Source organism: Periplaneta americana, chromosome 7 (genome assembly GCF_040183065.1).
Source record: "Periplaneta americana isolate PAMFEO1 chromosome 7, P.americana_PAMFEO1_priV1, whole genome shotgun sequence".
Classification (NCBI taxonomy): Eukaryota; Metazoa; Arthropoda; class Insecta; order Blattodea; family Blattidae; genus Periplaneta; species Periplaneta americana.
In genome coordinates, this window is record NC_091123.1 from 30,878,752 (window position 1) to 30,902,429 (window position 23,678).

The window sequence follows — 23,678 nt, forward strand, 5'->3', positions numbered from 1 at the left end:
GACCATTATTTTCATAGAAAACCGTAATTTCATATTAATGGGAGGAAGGAAGGGTCTATTTTAATGCTATTTAATATCTTTAGCATTTGTTTCTGGAGTGAGAAATCAGGATGCCATCTATTTCTTGTCTTTCTGGAAGAATTACAAGAGGCATTGAGAATAGTATTTTTAGCTTTAGTAAAATCATTAATACAATATGGTATAATAAATTGGGGTGGAGTAGCATCATCTGTACTTAATCCATTAATTTTATTACACAGAAGATTAATACAAATTTGTCTAACCAAAAATATGGATTGCACAACAACTTACTTACTTACTTAATTACGTACTTACTTCCTTGCTTACTTACTTACTTACTTACTTACTTACTTACTTACTTACTTACTTACTTACTGGCTTTTAAGGAACCCGGAGGTTCATTGCCGCCCTCACATAAGCCCGCCATTGGTCCCTGTCCTGAGCAAGATTAATCCATTCTCTATCATCATATCCCACCTCCCTCAAATCCATTTTAAAATATTAACTATTGAAGAAATTTATAAACATAGTTTACTAACTTAATACCACAGAAATCAAATAAAACATACATTTAATCGATATGAATGTCGTACTCGAAGACAAAAGTTTACTTTGCCATTAATTGAGCCCAAATGTCATACAAGTGCAGCTCTTAAACATGGTGCTAGTTTCGGCCCAATACTTTATAATAAAATTACAAACCATTTTCCAAGTTTGAAATATTTTAAAATTGAAGCTTTTAAAAAAGACATTTATAAAATTATCCATGATATATAATATTAACAAATGTGTGTATTTTTTACCTTTTTATTTCTGTCGGCTATATTCATGTTTTTATTGAATATCACTGGCTTCTGTCCGATTGACAATTTATATTAAATGTGTTTTTTTTTTCTCTTTTCTTCTTTTTTTTTTTTTGCTCTTCTGTGTTATTTATTGGTTTGAATAAAGTTACTTACTGTATTTAGTAAACTGTCTTTGTAAATTTTATGTTATATTATTGGCTAAGACCACACCGTACACGAACCTGGCTCTTACGGTAGTGGATAGAAACACTTTTGTTTTATAATTTTAATTTGTACTCACTAGCTAGCTAGCTAGTTAAATAAATAAATAAAAATAAATAAATAAATTGTTCGTTAGAGTGGCTCATTCCATGACGGAAAACAAACGAGAGTTCAAGAAGATTGATGTTGCTTAAGGTTTTGTTGGGATTTACCTTCGACTGACAACAGGACCCGAAATAATGTAAGTAAAAGGGCCAATATGTGTGGAGTTACAATAGAATGAAACAATTACAATAGGATCTTTAAGGGAAAATAAAACGGAACAAGTGAAGTACGATAAGAAAAGAAAAAGCTAATGTCTGTAACCAATGTAATTCGATAAACTAAATATGCGAGATTGACTAGAACATACCACGAGATGAAATGTAATAAAGGAATACTCACATACTGCACTTCATTCATTAGGGTTGAAATTAACTTTGTAATTGACAAAGTATCATAGGATACACCAGTTTAAATTGTGTTTTTAGTCCATCGCTCTGGAATAACGTTTAACATGCCTGACCGCGAAACGAGCGGACCAGGGTTCACATCCTGGTTGGGACAAGTTACCTGGATGAAGTTTTTTCCGGAGTTTCCCCTCAACCCATTAAGAGAAAATGCTGGGAAACTTAACTTTTGGCACTGAACCCTGTACTCATTTCGCTGGCATTATCACCTTCATCTCATTCAGACGCTAGATAATCCTAGCAGTTGATAAAGCGTCGTAAAATAACCAATTAAAAATCGCGTTCACTTGTTTAATAAAATAACAGAAAAGGAATTGGTAAAATAATATATTTTATTTTAAGACCAAATTTCAGAATAAAATGTAACAAATTTAATGTAGGCCTACTATGGTTACTACGTTAATTGTTTTCTCTGCTGATTCAGAAATTGGTATGAGAAATGGAATTCCACCAATTTCAGGGTTAACTGAAGGAGAATGGGGTTATTGAATTATAGGCTTGCCCGAATATCGCCTTTGTTAGCTAAATATCGGAAAATTTTAGAATGGATTCTCTAATAGAATTATCTGAGCAGAATAGTCACATTTGTAATTACAACGAATTGGATCTCCCTTTTCTTCTTCTTCTTCTTCTTGTTGTTGTTCTTCTTCTTTCTCATTACGGGCGTAGATAGCTGCACGATCACTTAGGCCCATTGTGCGCCCCATAAACCAGAAATCAACTCAGGAGACCGCAGTGGCTGACCAACTTTGCAATGCTGCTGGATTTTATTTACTGAAATTTTTCGAGAAACATGTTTTACCCGAGGTACCTATGACTGATGTTGCTTAGACCTGGACAATCCAGCAAAATGTGAAGTGATAACTCAACATCTATCCCACAAGTTAGTTCATCAGTGAGGCTGAAATATGTAGATGCTTATTCAGATGGCAGTGTCTGGCCAGAAGTCCGTTTACCCATTTTAAGGTTCTATTTTCCAAACGTAAGAGATGTTAAATTAAGTTTTGGTTCTTCAATAAGAAGTTTGGCCTGTATCATAGCTCATGTTGTTCTCCAGGCTTAGTAATTCCTCCATCTGGTTCTTCTTTATAATCTGTTCCATTACACACAGACACCGACACAATTTCCCGGAGCGTAGGAATGGGATCTCACACTTCTGCTAATTAGAAGACGAAGGTAGATCGAGACCTTCGAAGCTGTTTCAGTTTTTATATAAGTTACTTTACAAGTAGTGGAAATAGCCAAGCCTGTCCTTCCGAATGGTCACCCATTGCATTCTCTCTCATTTGGAATGACTTCGAGCTTATTAATTATTCACTGTGTTAGTAGAGGTAGAAAGGTATAGAGCTGCTTATCGAGCAATGGAGTATCCCTAGGTACTTGAGTCCAAGTAGGCTTTTTGTGCAACGTTATGAATTGAATCGCGTGCCAATGTTGCTACCGGGCTAAGCAGTCCCCTCCATCCGCCACACCACTCATTTCTCTTAAGCCATGAAATCCGCATACCATACCTCTGGTGGTCGTCTGCCGTGCCTCAGAGGTCCACCTGAATCGTCATGATCCCCCTCGTCAAGAGGAGAAGAACATAGGTGTTTCTATGCCTCTTTTACAGATATGAGTCGTCTAGAACCCCCCATCATTGCCGCAGTATCATTAGGAATTATTATATATCAGCATTTACGTTGGTATAAACAAATTGATTTTATGTGTACAAGCATAAGAAAGACAATTTATAAATTTCTAATACTTCAAAATTTTATCACTAAAGAGGCATTAAGAATAATATAAGTATTAACTATTGAAGAAATTTATAAATATAGTTTACTAACTTACTGCCACAGAAATCAAATAAAACATAAATCTAATCGACATGAATATCGTACTCGAAGACAATAGTCTACTTTCCCATTAATTGAGCCTAAATATCATATAAGTGCAGTTCTTAAACATGGTGCTAGTTTCGGCGTAAGACTTTATAATAAAATTACAAACCATTTTCCAAATTTAAAATATTTTAAAATTGAAGCTTTTAAAAAAGAAATTTATAAAATTATTCATGAGATATAGTATTAACAAATGTGTGTATTTTTTACCTTTTATTTCTGTCGACTATATCTATGTTTTTTTTTTATTGAATGTCACTGGCTTCTGTGTGATTGTCAATTTATATTAAATGTGTATTTTCTTTCTTTTTTTATTTCTTCTTTTTTTTGCTCTTGTGTGTTATTTATTGGTTTGAATTAAGTTAATTACTGTATTTAGTAAACTGTCCTTGTAAATGTTATATTATTGGCTAAGATCACACCGTACACGAGCCTGGCTCTTACGGTAGTGGCTAGAAACATTTTTGTTTTTTATAATTTTAATTTGTACTTTGTTTACTAGCTAGCTAGCTAAATAGATAAAATTTCATGGCGAAAAATCGATTTCTACGTCGTACAAACACAAGTGTTGCCCTATTTTTCGAAACGGGGATGATAACGAAAGGGAAATTGTGAAAAAAGTGTTGGTGAAATGAAGAGGGGGGGGGGGAAGGCAGAACCTCAACCTTGCCTTTGTCCACCAAAAATGTAACTCTACTATCGCCTAGATTTGAACCCAGACTGGAGATAGTCGTAAACCAGCGCCTTGCCTACTAAGCTATGTAGAGTTTTTCAGTATATAGATTCCATTATTAGATTTCATCTTATTACCGTTCTATTATCACATGATCAGCATGGTTGTAAGGTTCACTTCGTTTATCAAAAGCCTGTTTAAAATACTTTTCTGTCCTCTTATGTAGAAGGGAGGTCTCAGAAGTGTAACCTATATCAACGGAGTACCTACTATTAAAGTCACAGAAGTGATGGATTTCCTATACGTCACCATCCCCGTCGTCAAGAGGCTCGTATCCAAGTGGAATTAGCGACACTTTGATTGTTGCGAGCGCTGTGATGTACAAGACGAAGGGTTAATGAAGAGGGCAGGTTTCCAGGAAAGCGATCGTCCCGATCTTAAACCCCCCTTCGAAGCAACTGAACCGCGGATCATAATGAAGTTCTCGAGTGGAAAATAGTAGCTCCAAGCGGAAATAACTTGAATGTGAGCTCCTGAAAGCAGCGTTTTGTAAACAAGAGTAAGGACGTCTTAACTGAGGGTTCCAATATCTTATTAGCACCTATATTTCTGCTGAGTGGAGTGTCTGTGAGGCTTAGTACCTCGCCTGTAGGGAGCAGAAGAGTCTTGAGACATCAGGGAAAACTTACAATGCCCTTGCTCATCATCTACAGATAAAGGATGCAGGTCGTCTTTTGTAAGCTAATTTCTCAATAAATTTCAAAACCTGTTTGTTTTCAAAAATAGGTAATTTATTATCATCATGCATTAGGCCATACTTGGGCATCGTGCCTCAATTGAGAATATGTGCCTTACTGACCTTCACAGAGCTTATCGCTCTGAGTGACATCATCTTCACAGACCCCTTACCTCCCTCACGTAGCTCCTAGGCGTGGGCATGTTCTATATGAGTTTCATTAGCAATATCAGTGGTGGCATAATGGCATTATCAAAGCAGTGTGTACGCGTTAGAAAACTGTTATTTCATGAGAAATGGGAGGAAGAGTTTTTTTGCTGTTTAGAAGGGGAGAACAAACGATGTATGTTATGCCCGCAAATCCTATTAAGCATTAATAAATTTAATATACAACGACATTACTACTTATGTCATAAATAACATGCTGAATTAGAAGGTAAGACAAATTAAATGTTATTTTTCGTTCTATTCCGAAGAAAATTTATGATCTTAACATTTGCATAGTATACTAAATACATTATACCATAAACACGCTGCATTAAAAGGTACGAGGAATTAAATGTTGTTTGTACGTATTATTTCCAAGAAATTTATAAAAAATATATATATATCAAATGTGCATAGAAAACGAAATATGATTTTCTGAAATTAGGGCAGAATATTCAAGAAAATAAACGTAGACAACGTGATGGAATATTATTGGCTAGTTACGCAATTTCTCGCCTGTGACTTAAATCAATTCAATGATGGAGAAATAGTAAAGAGGTTTATGATTAAAGCTGCCGAATTAATTTGTTAAATTGAATAAAAGTTTTCGAGTCTCTCTCGTTAACCAAGCGCTTTCCTAATAATTCGCCACTGACCGCCTTAGCGATTACGATAAGGTGACGCAGGTCACAGCAGTTTATATTTCCTATCCTACTCTGTAGTCTCCTCTCCTAGTAAACAAACTATTTCAAATCGAGTGCCTCACGTAACCGAAAATTGTGCCCATGTATGCATTAGGCTATAGGCTAATTTAAAACTGTGTGGATATTTACGCTACAATCTTCAACTAATTCTTCTTCCGTTGGATCTGTAGTTCTGTAATAAGTTTTCCTTAGTAACCCTGAGTATTTCATTCTTTATTTATGACTTAGTATACAGAGTAAAATATAATTAAACCGACAAACTCCGGGAGGTTGTATGATACACCAAAACAAACGGTTTTCTCTAATGTCATATTTTCCTTAGAGACTTTATTAAACCGACAGAGGGCGTATGCGTTGTTCAGTTCATGACGACTCTACAAATTCACATTTTGTTGTTACGTCGCAGTAATTTTTTGGAGATCAGTTTGGTAAAAATCTGAAATTTTTTTAAGTTAAAATTCTAAAAACTTATTACGAAATACGAAAAGCCTGAAATCCCATGAGGGCAATGGCCTCCTACAGGAGTGTAGGGTGAGCTGAAGATTTACTACACTTGGGGAGCCAGTCCAAGAGAGCTTACACTATACTTACAAACTAAACACATAAACAAATTATACCAACTAAACACGAAAAACTATACAGACTAAACACATAAATTATGCAAACTAAACATCCACAAAAGAACTATGCAAACTAAACATATAAATTATAATCTGAACACAACTGTCCACAATAAACACACGATAAAAAAGAAAAAATTACACAAACTGAACACATACATAGTCTTAACTCACACACAAACTAAATACACAAAAACCTATACAAATTGCACACATAAATTGTACAGCCTAAACACACACACTATATAAACTAAACGCACAAAAACGATACAATTGAACACAAAATTTTACTAAGTAAATACATGGACTATACCAACTATACACGGAATCAAACTATTCAAACTAAAACACACAAAACCATACAATTGAACATAAAAATTATACTAACTAAATATATGAACTGTACCAACTATACACGGAATCAAACTATCCATCTCCGGAACACGTCCGACCACCTTGTCCTTGGACGTCTTCTGCTTCTCTTCCCAATGCGTGGGTCCCACATGGTCGAGGCATACGTCCACCTGCTGCAGTCCATCCTGCTCACGTGTCCGCCCATTTCCATTTGAGACGTAGCGCCAGACTCACTGCATTCTGCATACCGCTTCTTATTCAGATGTCGGTGTTCCTTATCCTGTCTTGCAGTCTCAGCTGGAGGACTTTTCTTTCCATTTTCCTCTGGTACACACGAAGCAGGTTTTTCTGTTGCTCTGTCAGAGACCAGACTTGGCATCCGTACAACATTAAAAAAAACTTATTATACAGGAAAAATATTTTTTTTTCTTTTAGATTGAAGAGCAGATTTATTTTCAGGCATTCATCCTATAAAATGTAATTTAAACGGGGTTTAAGGATATGGAGAAATAACATTTATAAAACGTATAAATTGTTAATGGTAGAAGATGTATTTAACCCCTTAAGTAATGTATTACTTCATTTCCGTCTATCCGCGTGTGTGAAATACCCGTTAATACTTTAATTTAACCGATACTGGGCTGTCTTTTCTCTATGAAGTGCCCTTTATAGAACAGTTAAGGAAGCTTTTTAATTTAGTAGCACTAATTATAGTTCCTCTTGCATTGGACGCTTGTGATTTAAGGCTGCTGGGCGGATCAGAAAGATGCGAGACTTTCAGTTTCAAAGTTAGAACGTTAGGTTGAGCCGTGTATAGGCACACTCATTTGCATGCTTGTCCCTCAGCTGTTCATAATGACGGAATTCATTACTTTGTTCAGTAAACGTCATGTAGACATCTTTTCCAGCGTTCTCAAACTCTTCTGAACCGCGACATCTCGTAATTAGAAGCTTGTCAAATTCTACATTACAGAACCACGCAAAGAAAACCAGTGTGTGATTCAATATTTATTTCAAATTTTCGTGAAACTTTGTATAATCTCTAATGTGCTTTCCTTATTTACTAAAATATTTAATTTAAAACTATAAATTTATTCTTCGTCCACGCGGTCTAATTTTTCCTTTCTATTGCTGCCCTTTTCATCTCTACCATAGTCTTTCTCCTTCGTTTGCCCATGTCTTCTACATTATTGAGCTAAGTTATGTCTTCCTGGACCTCCATCTCGATCTTCTTCCCTCCGACTTAACTTCCATCAATCTTTTCCGGGATTCTTTCTTCATCCATTCGAAATACACGCCTGAACTATCTTAGTTGCCTCGTCGCCAGTTCCAGCTCCACTGTTTGCTGCCCGAGATCTCATTGCAAATCTGGTCTCTTCTGGTTTTGCCGGGCATTCTCCTCATACACTTCATTTGAGTAGCCTTGATTCGGCTAACTTGTCGATCTCTGACGATCTCTCAAGAACTGAGTTATAGGGTAAACTAGGGTCTGTTGGACAGTAGGGCATGTTGGACACTCTGTACTTTAACGTGTTACCTCGCCACTTGGGGGCACCACATTCTGCTAGAAGTCAATGACGGAAGTAGCCCCACTCGTGGCTACTTCCGTCATTGACCCCAGTTTACCCTATATCTGGAACTTGGTTTTCGGCTTCTATTCCGCTTTCCCAAAGATTGTTTGAGTTGATAATAAATGCGTCTCATTTTCTTTACTCACTGTTACTTTCTTCGCAGTTTTCCCCTCTTATGTTACCACTGTGCCCAGGTAGCCTACTCTTAGGAACTAAACTCTTCCAGTCTTGTTCCATTGCACTCATATGCAGACTTCCCATTTGTTCCTCAGAGCTACATATTTGCGTCACTTTCCTCTTTGCTACATTTACTGCCGTGCCTTTATCTTTCAGTTCTTCTGGTCATTCTGTTGCTGACTTCTGAAGACTTCGTCGCCATGAGTTATCAAATATAAATTTCATTATTCCAAATTATGCGAAATGATCCCCTTTCGAGCAGATGAAAGACGTGATGTTGGTTATAAAACGTAGAGTCTAAATATACAATGGCTAGAGAAATATGAAGATAAAAATGAACAATAGTAACCTGATCAGAAATTAAGGTAAAATTAGTGCAGAAGAGAAGTAACAAAAAAGAAGAGAGACATGCGTAACAAGAAGAAAAATAACTGGGAGAGGGAGAACAAAATGAAAGAAAAACAGGTTTAACAATAAGATCAAAGAAGAAATTAGCAACAAGAATAAGAATGTACAAGAACAGAACAAAACATTAATACAAATGGCAAGAGAAACAATAAGAACACTAGAAACAAGAAGAAGAGCAGCAAGAACAAGATTTGTAAGAACACGGAAAATAGTAGCAACACTGAGAGAAATTGCAAGAACAAGAAGTGCAACAATAATAAGGAACAGCAAGAAGAACAAGAGAAAGAGCAAGAAGAAAAGAGGAACAGCAAGAATAATAAATGATGCAGCTAGGATAAGAGGAAAGAGAAAAAAACCATGAGGAGCAGCAAGAGCAAGAGATACAGCAAGAGCAACAAGAATAGCAGCAAGAATAAGAAAAACAGCAATAATAATAGGAACAGTAAGAACAACCAGAAGAACAGTAAGCACATGAGAAGTAACAAAAAGCGGAGCAGCAAAAATAAGAGAAAAAACAAGAAGAACAAGAGAAACAGCCAGAATAAGAGGAATAGCAAGAATAACAAGAGGAATAGCAAGAATAACAAGAGGAATAGCAAGAATAACAAGAAGAATAGCAAGAATAACAAGAGGAACGGCAAGAACAACTAGAGGAATAGCAAGAATAACAAGAGGAACGGCAAGAATAACAAGGGGAGCAGCAAGAATAACAAGAGTAGCAAGAATAACAAGAGGAACGGCAAGAACAACTAGAGGAATAGCAAGAATAACAAGAGGAACGGCAAGAATAACAAGGGGAGCAGCAAGAATAACAAGAGGAATAGCAAGAATAACAAGGGGAGCAGCAAGAATAACAAGAGGAACGGCAAGAATAACAAAGGGAGCAGCAAGAATAACAAGAGAAATAGCAAGAATAACAAGAGGTACGGCAAGAATAACAAGAGGTACGGCAAGAATAACAAGAGGAATAGCAAGAATAACAAGAGGAATAGCAAGAATAACAAGAGCAATAGCAAGAATAACAAGGGGAACGGCAAGAATAACAAGAGGAACAGCAAGAATAACAAGAGGAACGGCAAGAGGAACAAGAGGAACAGCAAGAATAACAAGAGGAACGGCAAGAATAACAGGAGGAACAGCAAGAATAACAAGAGGAATAGCAAGAATAACAAGAGGAACAGCAAGAATAACAAGAGGAACGGCAAGAATAACAAGAGGAATAGCAAGAATAACAAGAGGAATAGCAAGAATAACAAGAGGAATAGCAAGAATAACAAGAGGAACGGCAAGAATAACAAGAGAAACGGCAAGAATAACAAGAGGAACAGCAAGAATAACAAGAAGAATAGCAAGAATAACAAGAGGAACGGCAAGAATAACAAGGGGAGCAGCAAGAATAACAAGAGGAATAGCAAGAATAACAAGGGGAGCAGGAAGAATAACAAAGGGAGCAGCAAGAATAACAAGAGAAATAGCAAGAATAACAAGAGGTACGGCAAGAATAACAAGAGGTACGGCAAGAATAACAAGAGGAACAGCAAGAATAACAAGAGGAATAGCAAGAGTAACAATAGGAACGGCAAGAGTAACAAGAGGAACAGCAAGAATAACAAGAAGAATAGCAAGAATAACAAGAGGAATAGCAAGAATAACAAGAGGAACGGCAAGAATAACAAGAGGAACAGCAAGAATAACAAGAGGAACGGCAAGAGTAACAAGAGGAACAGCAAGAATAACAAGAGGAATAGCAAGAATAACAAGAGGAATAGCAAGAATAACAAGAGGAACGGCAAGAATAACAAGAGGAACAGCAAGAATAACAAGAGGAACGGCAAGAGGAACAAGAGGAACAGCAAGAATAACAAGAGGAACGGCAAGAATAACAAGAGGAGCAGCAAGAATAACAAGAAGAATAGCAAGAATAACAAGAGGAACAGCAAGAATAACAATAGGAACGGCAAGAGTAACAAGAGGAACAGCAAGAATAACAAGAGGAATAGCAAGAATAACAAGAGGAACGGCAAGAATAACAAGAGGAACAGCAAGAATAACAAGAGGAACGGCAAGAGTAACAAGAGGAACAGCAAGAATAACAAGAGGAATAGCAAGAATAACAAGAGGAACGGCAAGAGTAACAAGAGGAACAGCAAGAATAACAAGAGGAATAGCAAGAATAACAAGAGGAACGGCAAGAGTAACAAGAGGAACAGCAAGAATAACAAGAGGAATAGCAAGAATAACAAGAGGAACGGCAAGAGGAACAAGAGGAACAGCAAGAATAACAAGAGGAACGGCAAGAATAACAAGAGGAGCAGCAAGAATAACAAGAGGAATAGCAAGAATAACAAGAGGAACAGCAAGAATAACAATAGGAACGGCAAGAGTAACAAGAGGAACAGCAAGAATAACAAGAGGAATAGCAAGAATAACAAGAGGAACGGCAAGAATAACAAGAGGAACAGCAAGAATAACAAGAGGAACGGCAAGAGTAACAAGAGGAACAGCAAGAATAACAAGAGGAATAGCAAGAATAACAAGAGGAACGGCAAGAGTAACAAGAGGAACAGCAAGAATAACAAGAGGAATAGCAAGAATAACAAGAGCAATAGCAAGAATAACAAGGGGAACGGCAAGAATAACAAGAGGAACAGCAAGAATAACAAGAGGAACAGCAAGAATAACAAGAGGAACGGCAAGAATAACAAGAGGAACAGCAAGAATAACAAGGGGAGCAGCAATAATAACAAGAGGAATAGCAAGAATAACAAGATGAACAGCAAGAATAACAAGAGGAATAGCAAGAATAACAAGAGGAACGGCAAGAATAACAAGAGGAAAAACAAGAAGAACAGGGAAACAGCATGAATAAAAGGAATGGAAGGACATAAAGAATAGGAGGAACTGTGAAAAGAACAAGAGGAACAACAAAAGCAGAGGAAATGCAAGAGGAATGGAAACCGCGAGAATGAGAGGAGCAGCTAGAACACAAAGATGAAGAAGAAGAACGCAATGAAGAACAGAAAGAACACGAATAAGGGCTACAAGACGAGCAGGAGGAACAATAAGAATGACAGTAATAAAAGGAAGAAGAAACTGAAACTACGAAACGATGAGCGACAAGAAAGAATTAAAACATGATCAATGCAAGTAGAAGATGAGCAACAGAGCAACAGAGAACAAACTGCAGGGAGACAAGAACAATGCGAGAAACAAGAAAGAACGAGCAATGAATATAACAAGAAGAGCTACAAGAGCAATAGAAATGACACTGAGAAGAAATGAGCCAGAGAAAATAAACGGCGGGAAGAGAAGGAAAACGACCATCGAACAGAACAAGAAGAACAGCGATAAGAATGACAAGAAGAATGAGACGGAGAAGAAGAAATGAAATTAAACTTTGATACAGAGAGCGTTATTGGCTTGCAACGTATGCATTGTCTTGTAATGCAATAAGTGTGATTGCGGCGCGGCAACATACCTGCCACATTGCCTAACACAATACAGCATAGTTAGCATAATAAGCTTGTGGACATTACGGCAATCGCTACCGAAATCATGATTATATTATTATTATGGCAGTCATTAATGGACCTCAGGTTCATTCAGTGCATTATGGATGCGATTATATACGTCAGCAGCGTGTCTGAATGTCAGTTTAATAGCGGCACAAGTCCGTTGTGCCCCAGTCGGGTTTGACGCGTTAATTCCACCCAACTCGCCACACATTGTATCAGTAACTCAGGCATTGTTACAGCAAGACTGTATTGTACTGCATGTTCAGTCTTGAATGGGAGCGTCCGGCACTTGTTTTTATGTCCACGACGTCATAGGTTTGTTTGCGGAACGTAACCAAACACAGACGATTCTAGTAATAATTTGTGGTACTTTCGATTGTCATTTCGATACACATGATCATTGTATAATAACTTCATTTCAGTATGGTCGAAAAAAAATACTCGTATATTATTTTGTCACGCGAACAAGGAAATATAACATTTATATGTCAACAATTCTAAGAAGGTTTCGTCCAGGAAGTTGCTGGAATTGTAACCAATTGGTCAGAAATTCATTCACGCAATGATCAACATCATAATGATACTGCTTTCCAATTAAAACTCCTGTGTGGAAGTAAATTTTAAGAATAAATTTGTAATGATCTGTTGTAACATTCATTTCGCCCGTCAGAAATTCCGTTATTTTTAAGGGGTTAGGTACAGCTTACAGCAGTAAAATTTTGGAAATATTCAACATTTTTTTCCTCCTTTACTGTATTTTGTACAATAATGAAAATTAGTATGTGTAAAACACTGCCCTTCTGCTATATGAAAAAAAATATTTTTACGATTTACTGAGCTGGTTTTCAAATGACTTGCACTATAACACAAACTTTTAGACAAGGATTGGCGTTGTTTTGGAAGAAACATTTTTTTATGAAAAAACCGTCCTAAGTAACGGTTCATAGATCGGCCTACTAATCCATTCACAATGAACAATGATTAAAAACAATTATGTATGTGACAAAAATAAAAAGAGAACATTAATTTAAAAAAAAAACATCATGAGGTAAATAATGAGAAAACATTAGAAATCATTTACAATAAAAGTTTCTTGAATGTAAATGATTACTAATTATAGCTAAGGATGATTTTACACATGAAATCCTATGGCATCAATCGTTGCATCAGAATTTCTAAATTGTTTGTTTATTTAAAGTTTCTCGTGGGATCGTGCCACGGGCACCGAACATGAGCCCAAAAACTGTCCAATGTGTGCTGTGGTATTGTGCTCCAAGATGCTGACAACAAGGCTCATATATGGCTTTTTTTTTCACGACACACCTCTTGTGGCTGTTGCTCATGCATCTCGAAACGGACTGTGGGATCAAGAATGACACTCTTATCCTTCTGCCATATAAAAATATGATTACAGAGGTCTCAAAAATCATATTATATATAGCCTACATACATATTAATAATAAAAATGGTCCAATTGATGAGAGAGTTTTTGGGATCACACTCTTCAATTCATTCACCTTTGACATCCAAAGAAAATGAAAACCTCGCGTGATATTTAAGAAGAGTATTCGCGAATAGAATAATAAATAAATAATTTATACTAGAATATATTGTCGGACCATCGGATCTGTGCCCCTTCAGTGCTGTCGTCGTTCTTGAAAAAGTTAACGCCTGTACTCACTCCATTCCACCCGCTTTCCTCCCACCACGTCAAACAGCAGGCCACGAACCTTGCCGAATAGGGATGTTGCCAAACTTCAGTCAAACGGTGTCATAAATAACCGGTCCTTCATGCTACAATATCATTTCTTTCAATCAAAATACATCTTGTATTTCTACATTTTTAAAACCCAAATCCCATATCTCGAATTACGTTCCGTAGCGTTTCTCTCCAACCTTGGAAATGATTGCTTCTCTCGCAACCTTCAGTAATTTCTTCAATGTCGGATATTTTTCCTGCACGATATAAAATTCTTGTATCTTTCTTCTTAAAATACATTGGTTAATATCTGCAAGAATTAAAGGTTGCCTTCGTCTGTTCTACTCTGGTGATTCTAACTTTTCATCTCCTGCACAGACTCCCTCTCTCCTGATTTTCTTTATTAGGCGCTCTGACCTGCCTATATAAATTACATAAAAATGTTGTATTATTAGTATTTGTTAAGTAAGTGATTTTAATACGTAATCAATTGAAGTAAAATAAGCGTCACCTGTGATCGCAGCTGCTCTTTTCGTTGCCTGATTTATAAGAAACAGATATTGACTTGTTTATTTCTCTTCATCGCAAAATGCTACTACGTATTTGCTTAATAATATTTCTTTCGCCACTCCGTGCTACAGTGTTCATGTTGAGTTGACAACACTGCAAGTGCAAATGAACTGTCCTGCAAGAAGGCCCAAAATTGTGAGTAGTGAAGGAGAGAAAGGGAGAGAGCAAGAAAAGAGAGAGATAGGAATGCAGGGGAGAGAAATGAATTACCGAGGCTGGGAAGGAATTAGGGTTCAGTTCGCATATCTTACGGGGGCACAGATCCGATGGTCCGACAATAGTATACTCTATTTTTTTTCATGGAGTGCAGTTTCATAGAAAGGACTTTGCCGACAGACCTTCTACTGCCCCCTACTAATTGGTTGTCATAAATAAATGTCTTCCTTACTGTGACGGAAATCTTGTCTTCTCTTGTTAGTAACCAATCACAACCCTCGTTCAGAAGAATTGACAGGTGCCCGTCAAATCCACGTGGAGGCAGAGTTGCCGCATCTTTTCCGAATTCCAAGAATCCCGTCAGTTTCACTGCATAATTTCGAAGGTCATCAGGATTGTGGCATCTATGCAATGTTGGGACGAGGGGACAGGATGGAATTGTCAGAGGTGTTTGTGTAGGAAGTCATAAATCTGTAAGTGGGTGTTCAAAGGAGCCACCGAACTGCACTCCTTGAAATAAAATAAGGTATAACACACTATTTTATATACCAGTAAACGAAATGCTATTCTTTGTTAAAAAACCGCAAGGTGATGAACTCAGCTTCCCTAGACTAGCTCCATGCTGAAGTGGTGTATAAATAAAGGTTGCGTTCAGCATTCCATCTGCTCTGTTGCATCACTCGATATTAGTTTGCACCGTGACTGCACGAAGGTCAGTCGCTCCCAAATGAGGACAGCATCTGCGAGCCATTGATCAAGTATCGGGTACTCCAAAGGGTGGGACGTGTGAGTGATGTCTTAAATCACGCGTGTTGACAGTCAATTGCTTCCTGCTCGTGTAACTTTCCCTCGCCGCGCTGCATTGTTCTCGACGTTCCAGCCTGCCATTGTGCCACCGAATGTGACATCCACGAACACAAACTTTGCGCACACAGCAAATATTTCCAGCCCGGTATTCCAGTTGGCAGGAGTTCAGTTACTCACACTGCAGGCGTCTTCACGTCCGTACTGTCCTTTAATGTCACAGTTATTGCGCCATACCTCCATCTAAAGAGTCGAGCCTGGACGCATACTCCAAGGATTCTGCAGATAGCCTACTTGCTCCATCACGTTACTCATAACACTATGTCTCTCTTGGACGTGCTCATTTCATTTCATAAGGCATTATTTCCATAACCATCACCAATACCATAATCACCTTCATCAGCACCATCACCATTAATTGCAGGATGAATATATGTATGTATTTATTCACACTGCAATGGGTATATACCCGGTGGCAGTGGTAACTAATTACACTCAATAATGACAATAATAAACTTATTAATTAAAAATACAATTAATAATACTAATAATTAATACTAATTATAATAATAATAATAATAATAATAATAACAACAACAACAACAACTGGGAATATACTAAATTAAACGAAACGATCACTTAAAATAACATTTGAAATATTTTAATTTGTATCTTAAAACTAAGATCGAACTAAAACCCACGAGTATACGTTCATATCTGCACAAGTACCTTTCAACATTACACTCATTTCGCTCTCAACTCACTCACTGCACTGGAACTACGACACATTTCACTGATTCTATCCTGATTTCACTAACACTTCAAAAATATTTCACTGTTCAAATTCTTTGCACTGCCACTATAAACAATAAAGCTCCACTGACAGGAACACGTTTCACTTACACAGCACACTTCACTGACACGACATACTTCTTCACTGATACAACACACTTCACTGACACAACATAATTCTTCACTGATACAACATTTCAATAACAACATATCATTTACACCCTTTAACTATTGTGTATAATTACCGTCTATTAGTAAGGTCCTTAAGCCTATTTTTAAATGCATTTTTGGTTGTTGGTAAAGCCTTTAGTAAGTCTGCAGGTAAAGCATTCCAGTCCCTGATAGTACGATTGAGAAAAGAAAACTTTCCAGTGTCCGTCCTCTGCCTTCTTTCCCTCAATTTATATGAGCATGGATTACTTACCGCAAAACAACTACTTGAATCTCGGATGCAACGCTCACACGCGCCGGTTAGCAAAAATTGGTGTTATCTGTGGATTGAAAGTCCTCAGACTGTTAAGGTGGGGTGGACTTCTAAATCTATACGATTTATTATTTTCCTTTAAAATTTCCTAAACCTTTTCCTAGAATGCAGATATTTCGCTTGACAACTTACCCTCAAAATAAAATAAAAACCTATACGTAAGTACTTTGCAGTACAAAACCAGTTGAACATAACAGGGCTGAGAATTATTAAAGCCTATTGGACATTCTTCTCGAAGAAACTAAATATCAGCCTTTTTCACTGATGATCCACTGGTGTGCCGTGATAAAATGGAAATAGTAAAGGTTGGAAATTATCCCGTTAGAATAAAATTATTAATACAAGACGTGATTTTAGAAAAAGTTAACAATTTAATACATAATCATAATGAGTCACCATTAACATTAACAAAATTGCCATAGTAACCCTGAGTACAAATTGAAATTCTCGTCAGATTCTTAATCACTATTCTTCATTCACCACTAGCAGATTACTTGGTTATATGGTTAGCAGGGGCAAGACGTAAGGTCAAGACATATACATTTTTTTAATTTAAATTTATTCATAATTTACATTTGAAATGGTACATTTGAATAGATACCCGAAATGAGCATATGCTCGTGCTCGGATACAGTCCAGTAGAGTCTACATAAATTTTCCAGACATCAATAATAATGTTGATAGAAATAATAGTAACAATAATACAAGGTAAAGGTAAAAGGTAAAGGTATCCCCGTAACATTCCATGAAGGCACTTGGGGGGCATGGAGATAGAGCCCATGCTTTCCATGACCTCGGCACTAGAATGAGGTGGTGTGGTCGGCACCACGCTCTAACCGCCTTTTACCCCCGGGAAAGACCCGGTACTGAATTTTATAGGAGGCTGAGTGAACCTCGGGGCCGTTCTGAAAGTTTGGCAACGAGAAAAAATCTTGTTACCACCTGGGATCAAACCCCGGACCTTCCACTCTGTAGCCAGCTGCTCTACCAACTGAGCTACGCGGCCGCCCAGTAACAATAATAATAATAATAATAATAATAATAATAATAATAATAATAATAATGAATAGTATAACAATGATGGATATAATATAAAGACAGTAATACAAATTATTATTAATAATAATAATAATAATAATAATAATAATAATAATAATAATAATAACCATATTAAAATAATAACTGTGAGAGTGATAAAATAAATATAAAGACCATTTAGTGAGAGTTAACACAACTTATAAGCAGGCTTCGAGACTTCGGACCCGATAGAGTAGTTCAGTGGGAAATCCGCATAACGGCGAACTGAGTATAGTGGTAAAGCGTACAGTGGGTGGGGGTACTGTAGAATGAATGCCAACAAATACACAAAGCAAAACGCTCCGGATTTGAAGGTTCTGACGAATAATTATTTGGTTTTCATACAAACCTATTTTCAAACTGTCTGAAACTATTACACGGTTAGAAAAGTCAGAGCAAGAGATGCCGGAAGCCCTCAAATTAGTTGAGGGAATGACACAGAGAATTAATGAGACACCAAGTACACCGGTTACTGAACGTGTAAAACAGAAGTGGAAATCAATTTTATGTAAAAATAACGGATATGGAAAATTGTGTAATATATACAGAAAAATTAGTGGACATAGAGTCACTCGAGAATAAAGGACTGTCTCTTAGAGACTGCAATGATGTTAGGTTTTTTTCGTTTTACTCCTATCACGTCATGCGTTGTAGAGCGCAGCTTTTCACAGTACAAACTGTGTTTGGCAGGTAACCGAGAAAGATTTATGTTTGAGACACTGAGAATGTATCTTGTACCGTAGTACATTGCATTCGGTACTGTAACTGCACTTCCTAAAGACGACCAATAGTGTAAATGAAGAAATTAAAACTGCTACATGTTTATTTCCACCATTAACACTGTGTATAATTAAACATAAATGCTTATAAAAGACAGGAGAATAAATGCTTTTCACATTCTTTTGACATTGTCATTGTGTAACGTATATTTACTTTCAGAATGTCCATATGTGTGTGTTTCCCCATACTACCGTACTCTACTCTAAACAGCAACGTTGTAACCTTAACACATATCTACTACCTGCAGCGAGTCAATAACCTATAGGGTCGGGTTCAAAATCTCGAAGCCTGCTTATTAGCATATAATAACCATAAAAAAATAACGAACTCATAGTCAACTAAAAAGTTCCTTCTATCGCAGACAGCAACCGCCGTATTGATATTGTGTTATGCATTATCGGGGGAGGGGGGGGGGAGCCGCAGGTATACTTCCTAACGTTCTCTTCGAATCTTCTAACATATATAGGGAGTTAATGGTGAAAAGAAAATATCTACGAGTCAAACTGTTCATTATTACCAGGATAAATACAATAATAATACTGAAATACTCGTATATTAATCAAATTTAAGTTATAGGTCTCCCTATTGGTGCTAGAGGTATCATATCAAAATGTATTTTGAATGGCGGGTAAAATATAAAGTTTTAGAAATCTCTAGAAAAAGATAGTGACAAGTACAGTCAAGTGTTATCTGTGGCAATGCTAAGAAATCATTTGTGTGGAAACATACACTATTATTAATTAATAAAATTATCTATTTATATAATATTTATATAAATAATATTTATATAAATGAAATTATTTTAAAATGGAACCAAATCTACACATCAGGAATCAAAATAACCAGTGCTCTAACATTAAATACCTTACTCTATGCCGATGATCAAGTCATAATTTCGAATTCAGAGGATAATTTACAAAGAGGATTAAATATTCAATATATTCAGTATTGTACAGTCAGAGCACACAACATTGTGCAATTGACAAAGTCAATACATTATATAAAATATTAAAAGATTTTGGGATGGAAATTTCAGCACAAAAATCAAAAGTAATGGCATTTTTAGGACAAGACCCAGTCAGAAGTAAGATAATACACAATAACCAATGCCTCGAACAAGTACAAAATTTCAATTATCTGGGTTGTGAAATATCTTATCAAAATGAAAAAGATTTGAATAAGAAAATTACCAAATTTACACAAATTCTAGGAATAATAAACAATACATTAAAAGCTAAATTAGTACAAAAATCTACAAGAATAAAAATATATAATACACTAGCATTACCCTCCCTTTTATACAGAAGCGAGATTTGGACATTAAAGAAAAAAGACATGACCAGAATCAAAGCAACGGAAATGAAATTTTTCAGGAGGACAGCAGGATATACTCTTTTAGACCGAAAAAGGAATGAAGACATTTTAGAACAATTAGAAGTAGAGTCAGTAGAAGAAAAAATAAGCAGATACAAATTCAATTGGCTAGATCATGTAAGAAGAATGGAAAATTCAAGAATCCCAAAAATTATGATGCAGTATAAACCTAGAGGACATCGTCGACCAGGAAGACCTTTAAGAAGACTGCTAGATGGGGCCGAAACAGGTCTACAGAGGCCTAATTCGTGAAGGATGATGATGATCTATTTATATTTATTACAATGTCTCTTCGTAGGAGATAAATCTCTACAGGAATCGAACTCAGATGCTGTAGAATTGTAATGAACTCTTATCGCTTTAGGGATAGTGAAGAAGGAGTTTTATGCTTCGGACTACCAAGAAGAATTTTTGTAAACATTTCTGATTTCTAACGAGCATTAAGTTTAGTTCTGTAATACCACCGACTTAACAACGATGTAACGTGCTGTAGTTATAGGATTAAGTAGAGTGCATCATGTTGTAGATTAGGACAGTTTATTATTCCGTCGAATAGCCTAATCTGAACGTAGATTATCCCTTCAGTTGTGTTTATATGAACACAACAGATGCGGGCGTATCTCTTCTGTTGAAAAGCTTTGCAACGTCTCTATAAATGGAAATCCAACTCCTCGATATCTGGAAATCCAGCTTTTTGCACACACACATATTATATAACTTTGCTCTTACTCTTCATATTTCTGCATACTCACTGAATTATTAATCCCTTTACATATCATTTTATCTGTTGTTGCATCCAGTTTCAAATAGATTAATCTGCTTCCGACAATCGTTTTGTATTTTAGCCCTTAGTTTGAGTCGGCGCATTTCTCAGAATCCCATTCAAAAACTTCAACAAACAGGTAATATCCAAGTAGAATGCGAACGCAACGTAATGTAATATAGCAGAAATTAATCCGTGAAATTGCTGTAGAGTATTTCCCTCCCAGCTGCTACGCGTTGGTCTGTGAGTTGATGTATCGCTCAAGCTGAAGAAGTAAACTTAGTTACGCCTATCAATTATTTGACATTAACATAAATGAAATTGTGCTAAACCTGAATTCCTTTGCGATGATAATTATTATGATCTTTGTATTTTTCTGATGTAGAAATTCATCCTGTTTGTTTCCTCTATTAAGATTCTTTCTCTGAAGATAAAGTGGCCAACAGTGTTTTTAACTGAGCGCCAAACGTATAGTTGTCGGCATAAAATCAACACTAATACAGGATGTTTTCGGGCTAGTGTTACAAAGTTTCAGTGATGATGAGAAAGGGCACATGTATTAATTTGAGATAAGGAACCCTGGTCCGGAAATAACCGAGTCGAAAGTTACAAGCAAAAATAGTTTTGTGGAAATAAAATAATCTTGAATAATTTCAAGGGAAAAATTGTTCCGGGGCCGGGTATCGATCCCGGGACCTCTGGTTGAACGTACCAGAGCTCTACCACTGAGCTACCCGGGAACTCCACCCGACACCGAAAAAATCTAAAAATCGAAAGAGAATTGGGAGGACAAATTTAAAAGGTACGCAAAACGCGTCCTTGCAAGGGGTTGGGGGCTGTACAAAACTAGATATGTGAGCTCCAAGCCTGTTGGCCACTAGTCTCACTCCGTGTTACGCTGCTCCACTGAAGGAGCTCTAGAAAATTTTGAAGGGGAAGCCGAAATTGGACGTAACCTCTTAGGTACCACATACGCGAAGGGGACTGAGATTTGATCAAGTGATCACGGAACGGGGCGAAGAGGAGATGGCTCCACCCTACACCGTCTCAACTTTTCCCTTTATATCCACACAACTCGCGTGGGCTGACGAAACGCCAGAGACCCACAACGAGTGCACACAATCTCTGTGTGACTTGGAATTGTGGTTTTCTGTTAACGTACACAGTAACGTATATATTATGCAAATCTAGTCTTTCAGGTGAAGCTCTCTGTAAAGCAGATTTGAATAATTTGAAGGGAAAAGTTGAGACGGTGTCGGGTGGAGTTCCCGGGTAGCTCAGTGGTAGAGCGCTGGTACGTTCAACTAGAGGTCCCGGGATCGATACCCGGCCCCGGAACAATTTTTCCCTTGAAATTATTCAAATCTCCTTTACAGGGAGCTTCACCTGAAAGACTAGATTTGCATAAAATAATCTTATTCCTCTGTACACCTTATTTATGTGTATTAATCTGTACATCTTACACATACTGTAGCCATCTGACGTTGTTTACGTTGTCTACTTACAGTATTCCGTTCAGTGCGCTGTCTGAGGGGTGGCGACAGGAAACTACACTAAAGCAATGCAGATAGCGTAATGTGTAACGGACATGGTCGGTCCTGATATGCACGTCTGTAGACAGCAGTGTATGTGTACAAGTCGCAGTGTCCAGTCCATCAGTCCTAGCGAAATGGAGGAGTACACGAGAGCGGAATAAGCAGACCTGATTTTCGAATACGGATGAGCCAATGAGAACAGTAGACAAGCTCACAGATTGTATCGGGGCAAGTACCCACGTAGGAGACATCGGGCCAACACTATCTTTCTACGACTGTTCCAAAGGTTAAGGGAAGGAGGGCACGTGGAATTACTGAATAACATTCAATTTCTTTATTGCAGTAATCGTTATTCGTCAATTTCGACTTCACAATGTCTGAATAGGTTAAGTATTTTAGGAATATATTATTTACATGTTTATTTTATTCACGAAATAGTCATAATAAATGTCACTCGAGAGCTGAAATTTTCCAAATAAATCCACTCGCGAACTCTTGTGACACTACTATAGATAAATGTTTCAAAATGATATGAATGGGATATTTGTAAATGCTTCCGTCGTCCTAGCTGGACAGTGACAGTTTTGACAAAAAAAAAGTCTTTGGACTACGGTTGTTTTATGAAAACCACTGAAAATTTCCACTCCTATAACATAGGCCTATGATATTTTTCCCCTAACAACTAATTCAGTAGATGACCGCTACAATACACTCACCATATGCTTACTATCTCAACTCCACACCTGTGGAGTAACGGTCAGCGCGTCTGGCCGCGAAACCAGGTGGCCCGGGTTCGAATCCCGGTCGGGGCAAATTACCTGGTTGAGGTTTTTTCCGGGGTTTTCCCTCGACCCAATACGAGCAAATGCTGGATAACTTTCGGTGCTGGACCCCGGACTCATTTCACCGGCATTACCACCTTCATATCATTCAGACGCTAAATAACCTAGATGTTGATACAGCGTCGTGAAATAACCCAATAAAATAAAAATATCTCAAATTTACATTTTTTGGACTATGGTTGTTTTTTTTTTCAAATACCCCTTCAATTGTTCATCCTCTGCAACAATTGTTCATCCTGGGACACATATCGCAAAGTATTTGGTAATATATGTCAGAATCTCGGTCAGAGATAATATTATTGTGCTAACAAAAATATTTTCGGTAGGTGTGGATGCAAATAGCATTAACAAATAAAACTTATATTAGTAATAAAAGGCAAGAATTGAAGTATTTCGCTTTTGTTTCGGTCATATTAT

At 37.0% G+C, this 23,678-nt stretch overlaps 2 protein-coding genes across 2 annotated transcripts in view; both read left to right on the forward strand.

Annotated features, from left to right (window-relative positions):
- LOC138702644 (uncharacterized protein DDB_G0287625-like) overlaps window positions 1–16,107 on the forward strand; it is a 43,293-nt gene extending 27,186 nt beyond the window's left edge. The window contains exon 3 of the mRNA XM_069829970.1: window positions 9,624–16,107. Coding sequence (XP_069686071.1) covers window positions 9,624–11,735 — 2,112 coding nt within the window. The 3' untranslated portion in view covers window positions 11,736–16,107. The remainder of the gene's footprint in view (window positions 1–9,623) is intronic.
- The window catches only part of orb2, a 689,208-nt gene that overhangs the window by 92,311 nt on the left and 573,219 nt on the right, over window positions 1–23,678 (forward strand). The window lies entirely within an intron of this gene.